Genomic DNA, 18,826 nt, shown 5'->3' with positions numbered 1-18,826 from the left:
CAATTAAAATCACTTAAGTGAGGTAAAAATTTAAGCAGAATGACCTAATAAGCATTAGGAATTCCTAACAATAGTTTAATAGGTGCAAGCCCATAAGCATAATTGATGATTTTTGCAACATCTCTCCAATAAAAACTAGAATTGACATGGAGTGTGTCTTTATTATTTATCTATATAAGTGAAGAGACATTCACTAATATCAACTTTTTATACAGTTTTAGTGGTAAATCTGCACTCTAAAATGCCAGTGGAATTTGAGTTTTAAATTAAGAAACATGATGTACACTCTAAAAATTTACAGTTCATAGAATATAATTTTTTATACAAATAGGAAGTGATTTAGTGAAACATTTAAATAACATAAGTAACTTCTTATATCCAAAGAGACTGTACAGTATATATCACTTATAAAATATTCTGAGTTCTAAATTTCCTATATAATTAATTTATCTGCATTACTTGTTTGATATTTCTACTTATTACTTAGAGACAGGATAGAAAGTATCAAGAAGAAAAATAAAGTTTCTGATCTTGTTTTATATCTATTATTAAAGGTATCATGATTTCTACAAGGATCAAAGCTTGAAAAGATGCTATAAATCTGAAAAAGATGCAAACATGCTAAGTATACCTAATCCTCCTGATCCAGGTGTAAGGCCAGAGACAGCAGTTTTTTGCTTCCCTGCTCCATATGGATGAAATACATAAAGAGAGAAGTCAGACATGCACGCAGTGAAGCTCAAACCCGATGAACTGCTGCTGGAGCTGGTCAGGTCTGACTGACTACTGCTGTGCCGACTTCTGCCAAGAGGGCTGCCTAATCCAGATGAACCTACAGTGAACACAAAAAATCCAAAATATTTATAAGCTACAGAAAATTTAAAAAACCTGTCACTAGTATAGTCTCAAGAACCAAATATGACTTGCAAATAAAATGAAAGTCAAACATTAACTGATCAATAGATTTAAATCCTGAAATGCAAGTGAGGACTTAGGAAATTAATTGGAAATATTCTGTTCATCTTTGAAACAATTATTTGTTCATATGACTGGCCAACTCCATGGTTTCCTGTTTCTTTTCTCCTTTGTTCTATTGGAAGCAGGCAGTCAAAGAGGTACAAAATAGCTGGGTTTTAAGCAGAAAGGGAGGAGAACGAACTGTAAAAAATTCAAATCATACAGCAGGACTCCATATTTCCATAGGAACAATGGAAATAGAGCCAGGTACACAAATGCACAAAGTTAAAGATCTCTTTCTCTTCACCACGGATAGGTGAATTCCAAATATGCTATAAAAATAAAAAATACAGTGTGAAATCTAAAAAAAAAGACACAAGTGAACTTATTTATAAAACAGAAACAGACTCACAGACATAGAAACAAACATGGTTACCAGGGGGAAAGAGAGTGGGAAGGGATAAATTGAGAGTTTTGAGATTTGCAGTTACTAATAGATAAACAAGCTTCTTCTGTATAGCACAGGAAACTATATTCAATATCTTGTAGTAACCTATAATGAAAGAGAATATGAAAACGAATATTTGTATGTATTTGTATGACTGAAACATGCTGTACACCAGAAACTGACACACTGTAAACTGACTATACTACAATAAAAATAAAACAAATAAATTAAATTAAATTAAAAAATATGAGACCATCTAAACAGAGAATTAGATGACTTTGCTGATGATTCTAAAACACATATCTCTAGACCAGACTTCCTTTGGATTCATATATTGCAACATATATTCATATATTGCAACATCCCATTAGAGCAGGTCACAGGTTTAAAGCTTACCAAGTCCAAAACTAGACTCTTGATCTTTTCCCCCAATCTGCTACTCTTCCAGTATTTCCCATCTCCAGTAACACTTCCATGCAAATAGCTCAACCAGATACCTAGGAGTTGTTTGTCCTCCTTCTCACTTCTAACTTCCTATTATGAAATTTATCACCGTATCATTTCTAGTAACATATATCAAGTCTGTCCATTTCCCTCCATCTTACCATTGCTATTCCAGCCTAAGCAATGATCAGTTGTGAGCTGCTGAAATTACCAACTACTCTGTTTCCTTCCATTCTTGTTCTCCTTCAATCAACTGTCACACTGCAGTTGGACTAGTGTTCTAGAAGTGTACATCATAATCACGTCCACTTTCCTACTGAAGCTTTCAGTGGCTTCCCTGCATGATCTGGCTCTTTCTTATCTATCGAAATCTTGCTCATGCCAGTATACCCTTAGTTCACCATGCTCCACTTATACTTTTTTTTTTCTTTTTCAAAGTTGCCAGATTCTTTCCTGCTTCATACATTTTGAACTCTGTACCTGGAGTGTTTATTCCCCCAACTCTCTGCTTGGCTAACTCACACTCACCTACTTCATGTTTCCACTTAAAATATACTTGTTTCCTTACTATCTGTTTCTCCAAATGCAACTGAAGTTCCACACTAGCAGCGGCCATGTCTGCTAAGTTCACTACAGTACATCCAACCCTTAGCACTGATCCAGAACTCAGTAAAGCTCAATAAAGATCCTTTAAAAGAATAGACATTATCATAACCCACAGTTCTAATACATTTATTCTCATCATCATTCCTTCTTGCATGTTTTATGATGATAAAATGATGGGTGCTGTTTCACTTTTTTATTTCCTAAAATAAATGTGGGCATAAAAAATAACTGCTCATTTTATATTCCTTTCACTACGTATTCCTACCATAGTGCATATACACTGCTATAATAATTTAAGTGTTAATAATTTGTAACATTTGCCCTTAAGAAAAAAGTGAATATCCCAACAGAGAAATGGGCACGGACATATTTATCCCCCTCCCTCAAATAGCCAATAAAGTAGCAATATAAATTAAAATGATAAAATCCCATTTTAGTCCACATTAGCAATGACTGAAAATAAATTTAAAGCACAATGTTGGGAAGAATACAGTGTGGAGTCCACACACTGTGGTGAAGATGGCAGAAATCTTATCATCTTACTAGAGAGTAAAACCTACCAAACACCTTAAAAATGTTCACACACTCTGACTCAGGAATTACGCTTTTAAGAATTTATCCTAAGGATGTTTTAAAATGTCTATATACAAAGATATTCATCTCAATATTATTTACAAAATAAAAAAAGTCCAGGAAATTTCAAATATATGATCAAAATAATGGAATATCATGCAGTCATTAAAGTTATCTTAGATATTAAATATTTAATAATTTGGGAAAACTTATATTTAAAACTTTTTAAAGTTATATAGCAGAAGAGACCATCTTTCAATTTTGCTTGGGAAAAAGACTGTATTGCCACAAAAATGCTGGAGAGCAGGTAGGAAATGATAATACTGGTTATCTATGATAAAGAGGTATTATTTTCATTTTTAGTACTTTTCTGTTTTCTGTATTTCCTGTAATGAACTATGTGTTAATTTTATAACCAGAAAAATGTTTTCAAAAACCAGCAATGCCACTTCAATATGTTGGCTACAACACAATTTCAACAGCAATATTTTGGAGCTAAGTGCAAAACAGTGAGCAGTGGCATTGGCAAAAACTATGTTTCTAAAATATCAACTTTTTGTTTTCTTGTTTTGTTGTGAAAACTTTCAGAGATTCACAGAGCAGAGCAAATGTTTTGCTTTAACCGTTTCTCCACATTGCTGAATATCCCCTCAGGACAGAATCGCCCCTGGTTAACCATTGTTAGTTAGTTAGTTATGTATGTATGTATGTACGTATGTATTTATTTGAAGGGGTAGGTAATTAGGTTTATTTAGTTGTTCTTATTTTTAATGGAGGTAACCGGGGATTGAACCTAGGACCTCGTGCATGCTAAGCATGCACTCTGCCTCTTGAGCTAAAACCTCCCCCAAGAACTGCTATTTTAATGTCAGTTCTCTTATCAGTTCTCTCATCAAAAATACCCAGTAAAATCTTATTACTGGCATTTGTGACCTCTATATGATTTTTAGGGCAGAAATGACACTGAGTTTTAATATAGTGAAGAGTGACTATCTCATCAAAAAATCATCAGAGCCTCTGTTTTAAAAACTAAACCTTTTATGAAACAGACATTTGAGTTAGATAACAAAATTTACCGTTAAAAACTATATATTTGATACAATTTTAATTCAGTGTGGTAAGAAATGCTTACAAGATAATACATCTCTTATTTATTGTATGTAACACTGATTACTCTTAAATGTAAAAATATAGCATAAAATAAAACATTCAAAAGTACCTGACCATATCATCATTCACGCTTCACAGCACTTGTAGTACGCACATTCAAGCCAACAGCAAAACGCTATACAACTGCCGTTCCCTTGTGACAAAATACACTCAAAACTTAGATCTACTATAGTTTTTGTCTATAAATACTCTAATTCTCAAACATTCTCCTTTTCCATATTTACTTGCGACTATACATCAATTACTGGTAAAGCAAAGGCTGTTTCCGCACCTGGCGTTGCAGTTTTGCCTGCACAAGTCTTCATTCCACTCTGAGCAGCGTTAGCTCCGGGGGGGAAGGTCTCTGCAGGGCACGCCGTCCCTAAAGTCTCTAGTTCTCCTCGGTTTGAAGAAAACACCAAGTCCAGGGATGGCAGCTTTAACATGCATTCCACTCTGGACACTGGTAAACAGCTGAACTTGATCTGTGATGGCTGGAAAGTGTGGGAAGCCAAAAGGAAAAAAAAAGCTTTTAGGAACTAGATGGTTAAAAGATTTCCCATTGGACTTCAAACAGTACAGTCAATTTTGATTTCAGTCTACATATACCAGTATTATTTGACACTTAAAAGAATTTTATGTTTAATGTCCTAGTTTTTCAAATAGACACATGATACATTAACCAAAATGTATTTATAAAATGGTATCATTTTTAAAAACTCTAAATATTTGGGGAACTATCTTTTAGCAGTAAATATGTAGACATTTACATGATTCAGAATGTTAAAGATATTTATGTCCATATTGTTCATAATCAAGTCCTTTAAAGATGTAATTTCCTTTATATTAAAAATTTTAAAAGGCTACTGCATTAATAACTCATTTTATAAACTCTCAAATCCTCACTCATTACTTGTTTTTATCATATCTTCAAAAAAGCTAGGGCAGAGAAGATCAGACTGAAGCTCTTTTGACCAAATTGCTAGTGTACAAATTAATCTGAACAGATGACCGTTTGCTTTTTTTTAATTCTTAAGACTGATTATAAAATGTTAATTGGGAGTAAACTACACCTTGAAGTTTGGATACAAGTCAAATCCTCCTTAATAAATGGACTCAATCAGATGCTAATATGCCATACTTCGTTTTATTGTGCTTTGCAGATGTTGAGTTTTTCACAAATTGAAGGTTTTTGCAATCCTACCTTGAGCAAATCTAATGGTGCCATTTTTCCAATGGTGTTATTTTTAATTAAGGTAAGTGCATTGGTGTTTTTTTTTTAAAGACATAATGCTTTTGGACACTTAATAGTCTACAGTATAATATGAACTTAACTTATATGCACTAGGAGATCAAAAAATTCATGGTACTCGCTTTACTGCAGTGTTCTGGAACTGAACCCACAATGTCTCTGAGGTATGCCTATATTCCTAAAGACCTACAGATAGGAGTGAATTTTGGAATAAAATATTAAATAGAGATTATATATCTCTCAGAAAAATCTAACAAAGATACTAATGTGACTTTAATGTCTCAATTTTGCTTTATATCTGCCCCCAAATGACCATAATGACAAGAATAATAGGTGCCATAATAAAAAAAGGCATAAAATGCTAAAAAAGGGTTTTAACTTACATATTTTCACTTTTGCCACAAAAGTATAAGATCTAAATTTTGAAAACGCAGAAGATCTATGAAGCTCCTCAGCAGAAAAGTAAATAAACACATAAAATTGTACATATACTTCCCAGAGGTTTAGGCAACCTCGAATATCATAAGCATGCTAAAGGTCCATGAACTCACAGTTAAGAAAATTTTTTAAGAGAAATAATATTTTAAGTGTTCAAATAAACTTAAGAAAAAAGCTTTTCTTTAAAGCAAAAAGGAATAAATGGACTATATTACCTGAACTCGTACATAAACCACAACGTCTACAGGGAAGGAAGAGTAAGCAGATGTTGAAGAGGATACTAATGATGTTGTTGATTCTTCCATAGGATCTGGTATTTCAAAATGTCCCATATCTTCATCTTGTGAGCTGACAGCTGTTAAAATATTTAGTTTTAAGTTTTACTGTTAGGGCAAGGGCAAATTATTTATTGAAAGATCCGTTTCTCTTATGCTAGTACTGAGATCAGGGGTACAAATACACAGAAAGACTGGCTTCCACAGCCCATCAGTCTGGACATCTTTCCCTGTTCAAATCTCTTACTCATTCCTCCAAACTCCGATTCCCAGCTGTTACCAAACAGTGTACAAAGAAAACAGTAATTATGCCTTTGCCCTCAAGGAGTTTCCAGCCCAAGAGACACACTAATTTAGGACCTAGGGATGTTAAGTTTGTCATTAACTAGCTGTGGCTGTGGGAGAATCGTAAAACACCACCAGGACTTAAGTATCTTCATTTGTAAATGAAAGCTGGATGACCTCTCAAGTTCTTTTTCAGTTCTACAATTCTTTTATATTTATCATTGAATATATTATATAGTAATATATAATAGCTTTAAGAAATGCTTCTAAAGTAGCAGGACCCCAGAATACATGTGATGTGCAAGTATATAAGGAGGACACTCACTTGTATAATTCCTTTCAATTGGTGTAATTGGGATAGTTTCCAGAGCCTTTTCCAGGAAGTCTAATAGGCAGGGACTAATAACCATTTCCTCTGGCAATGACTGAAGTGCTACCCAGGCATATAACTTGGCTGTTTTCACTCCTCCACTTCCTTTTCCTTTGGCTAGAACATTTACAAATGTGAAGTGAGTTTAATAAATAGTTTTCATAAAACATATGATAATTTTGTGAGAAATCAGAATTATATGACAGTTTAATTGGATGAAGCACCTTATAATTAAAATCATAGAAGAATGCAATAAAAATAGGTTGATAGAAATGACGATACATTATTGTTAGAATTCAGAGATGACTAATGGTGTATATAAATACAACAGTTGTTCCTACTTGCTCTAGGTCACAAATTTTGGCTCAATTTTTCAAGTTTATACTTTGCTAACTCTCTCAGTATTATTTTAGTCTCTCATCTTTTATTATTTTGTCCACTTAAGAAGTAAGACATAGAGACCTGTAACGAACAGTATTTTGTGGCAAGTGAGGAAAAAAATCATTGTTTATAGGCTTTCCTATGTTCTTGCTGGTCTTACCTTGTATATTTTTATACTGCCTCCCTACACGGGCTGCATCTCTCTCTCCTTCCACCTGACTAAGTATTTCCAATCAATAGAGTGGTTGTAAGAGCTAAGATGTAGCTAACTTTGGTTTAGGTTTCCAAGTCCGACATGTTTTAGTTTGTAAACCTAAGAAAGAAATTCACCTTGTATGAGCTTTACCTTTCTTCCTGTATAAAACAGGGCTGATGTCTGTCCCGCACTTAATGGACATTCATGTAACTTGTTAATTTAAAAGTGAAATAAAAACATTAGGCATTATTATCATAATTTCTGGCTACTTTAAAAGATTTATTATGTATCAAGTTACATCTCTCAAATACAGCTTTTTCAAATAATTCTTGCCCAGTCCAATACTCCCTTTTTTGGAAATTCTACTACATGTATAAGATATAATTCACGTGGTGTTATAGCCAGATTTCAAAATAGCTTCCAGTGGTCCCTGCCTCCTGGTATTTGTGCCCTTGGGTAATTCACTCCTGCACTGTATAAGGCTGACTTGTGTGATCAGTAAGATACTGTGGGAGTAATGATATGTGACTTCTGAGACTAAGCTATAAAAGATAATGCAGCTTCAGCCATGTTTTCTTTTGGATCATTCATTTTGAGGGACTGCCATGTCATTAGAACACTCAAGTGGCCTAGTGGAGAGGCCCATGTGGGGAGAAACTAAAGTGCCAGCTTGCCAGCCACATGAATGGGATATGATGGAAGCAGATTTTCCAGACCCAGTCATGCATTTGGATGGCTGCAGCCCTAGCCAACATCTTGACTGCAACTTCATAAAAGACCGTGAGCTTAGATTCACCCAGCCAAACTGCTCGTGAATTTCTGACCCACCGAAATTTGTTTTTGAGATTATAAACTACCAAGTTTTGCATAATTTCTTATGCAATTATAGATAATTAATAAATGTGGTTAAATCCAATAAACTCTGTCTTAAAGGTATATGTCTGATGTTTGCATCTAGGTCATACGCTCTCAAATTTGAACTAAATAAGACTTTCTCTAAATATACATGGATCTAAAAAATTCAGTAAACTATTTAGTATATTAAGTTTAACAACTGATATTCTAAGGTCATATCAATTTGAGAAGTAGCCAAAAGCAGTTGGCCCACATTTCCATATACGAATTTTGTACAGTCACTATTGATAAGTCTATGTCCTTTTTCCTTAAACATGTGAGTTTGAAAATCTCAATAGAGCAAGTAGGTGATGACTAAAAATTAATTTATGAAAAAAATTAAAAATAAAGTATATTTTCCTTAAATACCTGAGGGAATAGGTGGGGGTTGGGGAGGAAGTAAGGTGTTAGTCTTGCTCTGGACAGTGCAAGGTAAAGGAGGAGAAGGAGGAGATGTTGCACTATCTTTCATACCATACAGCTTGGACTCTTTAGAGAGTGTTCTTGGCAAAGAAGATCCTCTGGAGGCATTAGGTGATTCAGTCTTTAGAGTCTTGGAATTGTAATGCAACTGTATTGAAGCAAAAAAACTTCCAAATTAAAAGTATGCAGATGAGGAAAATCAAGAAATATACAAAAATGTGGTAGAAGGAACATAGGTCCAGGAGCCAGAAGATTTTACAAGTTAGCTCTGTGATACCAGCAAGTTCCTTATTAGCTTTTTTTCATTTTTAAAATTAAAAAGGTCATCCCAGATAGTATTTTAAATTCTTTCTAGCTTAACATTCTAGGATTGTGTATGTCTATAGTCTAAAAAAACAATTGTTTACTAAAGTTGCACTAGGCAAGGTTTGACAAATATGTTATGAATATCAATGAATAAAAAAGAGAATTAACTTGTTTTTATCAACATTTCATGGAAAAAAGGGCAACCAATTTAGACAGTCTCGTATTCAGAATATGGTTGTATCAGAGAAAAACTTCAGGAAGTCTCATTTTAATGTAACTGGTGAAGGAAGAACATATATGATAGAAGATAAACATGGCTACTAATAACCTAATCCCGTATCCTAGACAAATAGGTTTTTACCTTTACATCAACTCCAGGAATATAAAATACTGTTGTTTCTAAGTCACTAGGCTTTGTTTGTAGAGATGATGGCACTTTCTTGCCAGTCATTAAATGGGTGGTGGAAGCATAATTAGTTTGAAACTTCTTCTTTTTTGAGGGAGAATCTTGATCTAAACTCCTGGAACTTCTATCATAACTCCTATAAATAGAAAAATACTTTATCTTTTTAAAAGACATTTCTCTCCTTTTATTTTGTTTAAAATCAGACTTTCATTTATACAGTACATAGAATGTAAAATATTAATAAAGTTGAGAAAGGGAAGCTCATCAGTGTCTCTAGCTAAACTGGTTGATCCTTGCACAGACAATGCTTCTGTCCTATGTTCCATAACTACTGAGGGCAGTTACCTTTATTCTTTCCTGAGGTCACAATTGTTTCACTTGAGCACATTAGGTTGAACCAAATGAAATTGCCTTTTACACAGGTAAAAACAGCTGAATATGGGCAATTTATTTTGGTTTATTGTGGTTCAACCAAAAATAAACAGTCATTCTTTTTATCATCACTATTATAAGAATTCAACTGTTTAGAGTGTCTTTTTATCTTCTCATTTTATAAAACCCTCATTAGACAAAAAGACCATTTAAAAATCTTTTATTATAGAAAATTTCAAACATAAAAAAAGTAAACGGAATGGTAGAATAGACCCCATGGATCCATCTCCCGGCTTCAACAACTGTCAGCATTCTGCTTCCTTGTTTTATCTACATCTCCACCCACTCCCTACCCATCCACTCAGTCATTAATGTTATTATTTTCTTATAATTCTTTTTTAGATTAGGAAGTAAAAACAAAATAAAAATTCAGAGAAAAAATAATCTAACCGTAAGCCTATTTATACCACTGTTTCTTAAACGATTAAAACAAATGGTAAAGCTGCAGTTACAGCCTGAACAACATTGCATTTTCTTAAGGCCTCTCTGTGCAATTGTTTCCCAATCTTTCTTATATCTTTATGAATTCATCAAAACTCCCAATAACAAGATATCTCTGAGTATTGTACTGTTATTTGAAATGGAAATGTGCACAATACAAGAACAGAGACTAAGTGAGAAATTCATGCTTGTTTAGGAGAATTCCAAAGATATAACTATTTTAATTAAAAAAATTTGCTAGAATCTAAATCACATGTCCATTTCTCATCACTAGAAAATATACGTTTGTTTAAAGAAATAGTATGTTATACAAATAAACACGCAAACATTCCAATTATGATTATATACTCTTTAAATCTGCATTTGGGGATGTAGGAGGAAAATGTTTGTATTGATTAGTGACACATAAATATTATTTCTGACAAATTAACTTATATGTACCCTTTTCTGAACAATATCTTACCTTCTCAAGCTTATATCATCATGTTCTTGTAGAAGGGTGGTTGGGTGGAGCACACATTTTCCACTATCAATTTCAACTCGTATATCAAGTTCAAAGTCAATATTTCTCTCTGTAGCTGTGCCACTAAGACTTCGGTTGACTGGTGCTGTTGGCCAGCGTTCTGTAAATAGCTGATGAACAGCAGCAAAACCTGTTGCTTTTTTACGAGATGTGTGTCTAGAGAAAGAACAGCTGGTCATTACATTGCAGTAAAATGGGAAGAGTTTTCAACAAACTATTTTCCATCATGTTATGTGAGCAATAGTCTATAAATAAATTTTACTATATCATAAATTCAAATTATTCAACTAGCTCATACTAACTGAAGATTTTCCTTAGTTTAATGGAGTCACATTTTATTCAACAGGTACATAATGAGTAACTATTACATGCCAGGCAATGTGCTACGTGCTCAGGACACAGGCACCATCACTGCCATTAAGGAGTCTGGATATCAGTGTATGAACTACATTCCACATTTTGGAGATTTCATTTGGGCAAATTGTAAAGTTTAAATGCTACTTTCTAGATTTTATTAAAAGAAAAACAAGGAAAGAAAAAATAATGCCATATGGAACTAAATCATATTAGTAAACCATGGATAAGTCTCTTAGTCTCACTCTGGCTAGGCATATTTAAGATATTTTTCCTGTAAAAAATTGCTTTAAGCTCAGTTCTAGATTCTAAAATACTGCCTAATGATCTTAAAAGAAAAAGGCTACTCACGAGGGTTTCCTGTAAATATAAAACCTTTCTCTCTCATGGTCTTCATCCTTTTCATCCTTCTCGGAATCTTCACTGGTAGAAGATGAACTGTCATCCCGTCGGCCCTCTTCAGGTTGAAAAGCAATGCCTGGTGTAAAGCCTCCAGGAGTTTTGGGAGAACTGAACATGGAATATGATCCTTCACTATTTGATGAGTAATTGGATGGACCTTCAATGGTTACTGACAAAAGGTCCAGTTCTGTCTCCTCTGGAAACTGATTGTAAAAAGAGAAAACATGAATCAGGTTTGCATTATAAACTTCTTTTTGGTTAAAAAAAGAAAAAGAAAAAGATAGGTTTTAAGCATTTAAAATTTCTCTCAGAGTTGAATTTCCTTACTCTGATCTGAAAGAAAGGTCAGCTTTACGAACATATGAAATGGCACACCAAGGAAGGAAGCAGAAGTTCCAACCACAGAAAGTCACACCACTGACACATGAAAAACTAAGAGTGAAATTTTACTTTACATAAGCATATATCATCATATTAATTAGTACATATATATTGCAATTCTTTAAAGCATAGATTAAACATGCTGTGGAGACAAAAGAAACAATGTGATCAACTAAAAAGTAGAAGGGCAGGAGAGCAGTTAGTGATGGGAGAGCATGCAGTGTCTGTACAGAACATACTTCAAGCTTCTAGATACTTTTTTGTGGATAACTCTATTAAAAATGGGCCCCTATTGGGTTGAAGACAGATGTGCAAATAGTTATGTAATAAAGCATATCAATCAACCAAAGCTAAGAATTCTATATTTTAAGGTGAATAGTCTGTATAAATACCATGTCACTAACTGCACCAGGAGGCTACTGTATTTAAATAGGTCAAAAAAACCCAAAACTTCCTGTGACCTAATTTGGTTTCCCAGTTGTGAGAGCTGCTTGCATACCCCTTTGAGAATGTGGTAAGCCTTTGTAAAGTGTAATGTGCAGGGTAAATTTATTGATGCTACTATCAGATGCAGAGTGAAATCCCATAATCAAAATCTCAAACATCTGCAGAATCTAGCTTTTCTTCATGTTTTATAAAATACAATTATTTACTAAATAAGTAAATCAGATTTTATTTATCAGAAAATACTAAATTTTTAAAACTGTGGTAAGAGTTTATAGATATAAATATCTAGATATAGATATAAATAAATATCCCTTTGCTTTATATTTTCTATTTATGCCTTAATGATCTACTTTGTAACTTCTGATTTTTATATACTATTCTTTATAGATAGCATATATTGCTATTAAAAAATAGGGCTTGAATCAGTTCAAATACTAATGCTTTTAGGAATAAATCACTTCACAAATATATACGTATGTAAAACAATTATGTTGTACACCTGAAAATAATGTTACATGTCAATTATATCCCAATTTTTTAAAATGTTGGACAGGAAAAAAATAATCACTTAATTAGTAGAATCCATTTAATTCACTGTAAATGATTTATTTCCAAGCTCATTTTTAGGAAAAAAAAAGGACATATTTGTCAAGGTCACTATATTATAATCTTATAGTTCTAAAACAAAATTCAGTTTGACTAAATTCAGTGTAACTATGGGATATATGTTGAGACTTTCTTAAATGAGCGGGGGAAGGGAAAGAAAACAAATGTGGAATAAGTTTCATTTTTTTAAACGTAATTTGACAGAAAGTTCCTAGATAAAGATTTATATACCTACTGTACAGATTCAATTTTAAAATTAAATTTTACTTTATAACTTTTATTTAGGGAAAATATGTGGCTTATAAAGGTGTTAATTCAATTTATAAATGATTGTGTAGCACAATTTCCACATTTTCATAATTTTTTTATGGGTTGCTTTTATACATGCTTTTTTATACAAGTGACTCAAAATAAATAACATTCAATGATTAATTTGTTGTTCTGATATAGATTTGATTCTAGCTTGAATTAGGTAACTAATTTTTCTTAAAGAAAAGATTCATTTTGTAGCTGAATGCAGGAAAAAGAGATTCACTCAGGAACTAGTGAATAACTAAGGTACAGCAGTTTGTGGCTTATGATTTGGTTGAGTTAATTTGGTAAGCTGATTTAATCCTTTTTTAATTTTGGAGATCAAGTGATTACTATTAAATTATAAAGAAGTACAGAAGTAAAATACATTCATGCAAGATCATATGAAATATACATGATGAAAAATATTCAAACAATCTTAAACCTGTATGTAAAGCATCTTCAAGGTCTGAATTTAGTATGAAATGAGAGGAAGATATTTGAAAGCAGATTTTGAGAGTGGTTAATTAGTTTTAAAGCATAATTTATGTTGTTCTTAAAAAGTACCTGAAAATACCCTTCCCCAGGACAGCTGGATTGTGGTGTACTTCCCCATACTGTTTTTTTCAACTTAATTAAAATAATAAGAAAACTTATAAAAATTCATGAAAAATAAAAAACAATGCTTTAAAAGAAACAAATAAACAAAAAACAGAACAAACATTTTAACATAAACTTTAACATGCTACAAAATTAGAATACAACTTTGAAGCTGACCTTTTTATTTCTGGTTTCTGCTATTATCTATATATATTCTGAACTAAAATTCATAAATAATAAAAATACATAAAGTACAAACATTTCACATCTATATCTGTGTAAAATACCTGGTTTAATGTGGATTTGCACTTGAAAGAAAAATTATTCAACAAAACATTTCCACCTATGAGCAAGCGGTGTGGAGGAGTCTTTATTCTACATGCAAAACACGAACACCGGCAGCATGGCTCTCCGGTGCCCGCACGCAGGCGGTGCCCTGCCGTTTGGTAATGTACAGACACTTCAACCATCACAATCGACACTTTCACAGTAGGTAGGTAGTATTTTGAAACTGCATAACCATTATAATTTTGTAATTCCTAAAAATTATTAGCACTGTGTATGTCTAACAAATAATCTCTTACTGTATCCTGGATATTGAAAGTGACTCTGGGTCCAGGAGATGCTGCATCCACGCGGATTTCCGGGAGCTCCTCAGATTCTCCCACTCGGGAACTGTAAGTAAAATAGAAAGTTATAAAACATAAACATTCTCGTTCAAAAAAAATCCCTGGACTTTATAAAGTCTGATTAATAACATTAACATTCTGTTTCTAAATATTTACCTTATCCAAGGATTGAACTTCTGGTATTCCATTTCTTAACCTTTAGCATCCCACAAAAGAAATTCATTGCTTTGGCACAAGATTTTCTAAAACTAAACCTTATAAAAAAGAATTTATACTTACTTTACAATGTTCATTTACTAGTAAAACTATAGTTTTCTTCAATAATATGTAAAATTTCCATCTTTTCATATGCTAAATGTGTGTACAATCATACCTTTTCCTAAAATGACAAATTCACAGCGAGCTACTAATATGCAAATATTCATTTCTTTGGATAGTATGTAAGTTTACACATAAACTTGTCTAAATAGCAATGTACTTCATTACTAAAAAGCACACTCACTGTGGTATAAATGGGGTAGAGGAATTTCTCAAATTTAGTTTGCCAGTATCCCCTATTACTGGTCTTTGACTAATAAGGTCCATTTGCTAGCTTAATTTTGTAATTTCCCCAGTTAGAACACAATAAATCAGTAGTGAACCTTGGTAAAGAAGTCAGCAATTTTATTCTTTCATTGGTTGAAATATTTATTACCTTGCCCTTTCCATTCGCTTAAGAGGTGGTCTTCCAGAAGCCGAAATGCTTTTCGATCGGCTGTAACTTGGTTTGTAACCCAAACCCCACTTATCCTTTAGAGAAGCAGCCTAATGAAATGGGAGAGAAAAAGGGTGACTTTAGGCAGTTGTTTACTATTGTAATATCTGACGTCAAATAAAATGTTGTACTATTAAACAAGTTAGCTTGTCTTCCCTTGATCAATAGCAAGTTATCTTAAATTGCAACTTTAAATGTCACTTAACAACTTAGATCAAAGTGCAGCAGGAATCAGCTACTCTTTAGTTCGAGCATCAGTTAGGAGGGCTGTACAATGAGAACATGAGCCACTGGCTCTTGCCTGAGAGAAAAGAGAAAAAAAACTGGGAGCGGGGTGAGGAGTACAGAAATAAGGGGAGAAAAAAGAAATGATAAGAAAGGAGAGAACAAAAATGAGAATTAAAAGGCAAGATTCTCGGAGAACTTAGGTAAGGGGAGGGGTGAGAAGAGGAGATAAGGGAAGGGGGAGGGAGGCGGGGGGCGAGAGAGCGACCACCAACCACCCCAGGGCACCCCGTGACAGAAGTCAGGACAGGAAAGGAAGTGGTGACTGAAACACCCTTCTTGTCTCCAAATCCCTCTTCTCCAAATTTGTAGCTGGGGGCCTAGATACAAAAAAGATTCTAATACAATGGAGATTTAAAGTCTAAACCAATTGAGGAGGAAATACCAAATGACACAAATGTTAAGAACACACATGTAATTTCAGTAATTTCCCTAATCTTCTCTACCTAGTTTTATTTTTAACTGTCAATTACCAAGTATAACCTACCTTATAAACAGTACGCAAGCAATATTTTAGTTTTATTGTATGACTATGAAGTACATAGTGGCAAAATTTTTAAACAGAGTTATGCATTACAGATCATCACTATCCATTTAGTACTATCAGAAGCCAGTTATTAGTAGCTCAAATTGAATTTTATTCTTAATTTAAATAATTTAGAACAGTATTCAAATGAGGTTTGCTGGGAATTTGGTGGTGACCAAGCAAAGAAAATTCAAGACAATGAATCCTGGATCCCTGCAACCTCTCCCCCTTCCTTTGACCTTAGCAGCTCTGATTTTTATCTGTTTTTATGTACTGGGGTGCCACCCAAAAACCTTATTCTGGTAAAAAAACAAAAGATGAAGGGTATGCTGAAAATATTATATATAAATATGAATATATCTAAGAACCCACTTATTAGTTTTTCTACTAACAAGACCACTTTGACCCAAAGGAACCTACCTCCATTTGAATAAGTTTTAGAATTATTTTCTACTGTATTTTAATAGTATATTTATCTATATATTTATTTCAGTTGTTTAGTAACTGGACTCAATCCAGACAATGTGGTAGATAGTAAGGTCAAAGCTAAATAACTTTTCCTTTAAGAGACTCAAACTCTAGTACGGACAACTAAATATGCAGTTAATTAACATAAAGTGCTGAGAGTACGTAGTGGCAAGAGTAGTCAGTTATGGAAAGTGGGATGGGGTAGAATGGACATCTCAAAAGATTTCACATTTGAGTTAGATATAAAAAAGAAAGCATGACTTTATGAAAGGCAGACAAAACACAGTGGCTAAGGACATATACTGTAGAGTCCCACTGTTTAGGTTTGAATCTTGGCTCCACGGGGATTGCTGGCTGTATAACCTTGGTCAAATTACTTGACCTCTCTGTGCCTCAGTTGCTTCATCTTTACAACAGGGAAAATAATACAAGCTACCATGTAGGGCTGTTTTAAGGATTTAATGGATTGTTAAATGTAACGTACTTTAAATAGTGCTCGGTACATAGTAGATATGGGATATGCAAATCAAGTGTTATCACCAGCAATGGAGGAAGAAAGAGAACAACATAAGTATCATCATAAAATTTAATAAAGTAAAAATTTTAAACAGTCTACTTTAATAAAATTCTCCTTAAATGTTTACTCACTCGCATACTGGACCTCCGTAATTTTTTACGAACATCTCTTCTAATGTCATTCACGGCAACAGATTCTAACTGTTGATAACGTTGAATTTCCTGGTTTATGGTTCCTTCACTTGCACCTAATTTTCTGGATGCAAAACAAATGTGGCAATTAGCATAAGGAGGTGACAAAGTGAGAGTGATTTTTATTTGCTCCTTTTTAATTCTTTCACTTATCAGAATATCAAAGATTATGTATGAACAGACCAAAATCCTCCAGAGTTAACACTCATATCCAGAAAACTATAAAAAAGCTTCACTAACATTTTAGGAAATGACTCTTACCTATTTCTACATCAAAAGTCTCTTTGATAATCTCATGAAAGCTATGGACCCACTCTGCAGAAGACTATCTGTATGTAAAATTCTACATATAATTTAAGCCCCAGGTAAGATTTAGGGAGGAAGTATATTTTGCTTCAAGTCATTTTTTCCCCTGAGAACAAAACTCAAACTGTAAAGTAAGTCAACAGGAAAATGTGAATCACTGTATCATAAGTAATTTACAGACAAGTTTTTAGGGAATACCTTCATTTACAATGCATATATTTGTGTAACCCTTGAATGCAAGAAAAACACAGACACAGGGGTAATATAATTAGAAAGGATGAGGCACAACTATCACCTTTTGGGGAAACAAAAATCTCAAAGTTTGGCAAGAAGAATATTTAGCCTTACGGAGGAAGCGTTACCTGGTCAGTACTATCTAGCAGGCAACAGGCAAAGAAAAAAACTTCTACCACCTACTCCCTTCTCTTGACTCACTCTACCCTCGCCTCAGTTCTAGGAAACTGCTAATATAAGCAGGCAAGAAGAGCATGAAATTTGAATGCAGACAAACACAAGTTCAAATTCCAGTTCTTTAACCTCTTCAAGCCAGTTTTCTCATCTATAAAGTTTGGATAATGCCATCTAACTTCACAGAAATGATGGGAGGATTAAATTGAGGTCATATGTCAGAATCACAATAGGTGCTTAATAAATTCGAAAGTTGTTTCCCCTCTTAAAAATCTGCATTCCCAAAATATTACCAAAATACTGACACATGTATTTATATACATACATGAAGACACATGTATGTACACAGACGTAGAGATGCATGCATGTGACATAAAATCAGTCATAAACTGCTCAAAAATGAAGTTGTGATGAGCACTGGACTAGGACTTCTAACTTTATCACTAATGAGTGTATGTTCTCAGACAAATCACCAAACTTCTCTTGACCTTCGTGATCTCACTTATAAACTAAAGGAGTTGTACTGGCACAAATTCAGTTTCCTTCACATTTAAAATCCTGATTCTATTATTAGGGAATACTATATTAAATTAAAAATCATTATACATACTTAAGATCATCTATTACTTTGGCCTGTTCATTCAGCTCTCTGATATCCACTATACGTTTCATGATTTTTCTTCCTCTAAGTTCTCCTGGCTGGCTACAAGATGCTCCTTGTCTTCGATAATCTACAGCTTCCTGAAAAATCAAAAGCATGTCTGTCAGTAACACCCTTAGGTCACACAGCAAATCTATACTATCACAGAAAAAACACCTTAAATCAAGGAAGCATGCAAGAATCAAAGCCATCTATATTAAG

General features: G+C 33.6%; 1 protein-coding gene across 10 annotated transcripts in view; it reads right to left on the bottom strand.

Moving 5' to 3' along the window:
• The window catches only part of KIAA1109 (KIAA1109 ortholog), a 175,577-nt gene that overhangs the window by 17,965 nt on the left and 138,786 nt on the right, over positions 1-18,826 (bottom strand). For 7 of the 10 annotated variants that reach the window (XM_032462793.1, XM_032462751.1, XM_032462769.1 and 4 more), the window contains 13 exons: positions 18,575-18,705; positions 17,191-17,314; positions 15,204-15,313; positions 14,465-14,555; positions 13,848-13,910; positions 11,505-11,758; positions 10,740-10,955; positions 9,359-9,539; positions 8,638-8,839; positions 6,753-6,914; positions 6,083-6,222; positions 4,470-4,671; positions 632-832 (listed from right to left, as the gene is read on the bottom strand). In XM_032462793.1, the coding sequence (XP_032318684.1) occupies positions 632-832; positions 4,470-4,671; positions 6,083-6,222; positions 6,753-6,914; positions 8,638-8,839; positions 9,359-9,539; positions 10,740-10,955; positions 11,505-11,758; positions 13,848-13,910; positions 14,465-14,555; positions 15,204-15,313; positions 17,191-17,314; positions 18,575-18,705 (2,077 nt within the window). The remainder of the gene's footprint in view (positions 1-631; positions 833-4,469; positions 4,672-6,082; positions 6,223-6,752; positions 6,915-8,637; positions 8,840-9,358; positions 9,540-10,739; positions 10,956-11,504; positions 11,759-13,847; positions 13,911-14,464; positions 14,556-15,203; positions 15,314-17,190; positions 17,315-18,574; positions 18,706-18,826) is intronic. The other 3 variants (XM_032462775.1, XM_006180705.3, XM_032462777.1) reach the window with 2 other exon arrangements.

Source organism: Camelus ferus, chromosome 2 (genome assembly GCF_009834535.1).
Source record: "Camelus ferus isolate YT-003-E chromosome 2, BCGSAC_Cfer_1.0, whole genome shotgun sequence".
In the NCBI taxonomy this organism is placed as follows: Eukaryota; Metazoa; Chordata; class Mammalia; order Artiodactyla; family Camelidae; genus Camelus; species Camelus ferus.
This window is presented reverse-complemented; position numbering and strand designations above follow the sequence as displayed.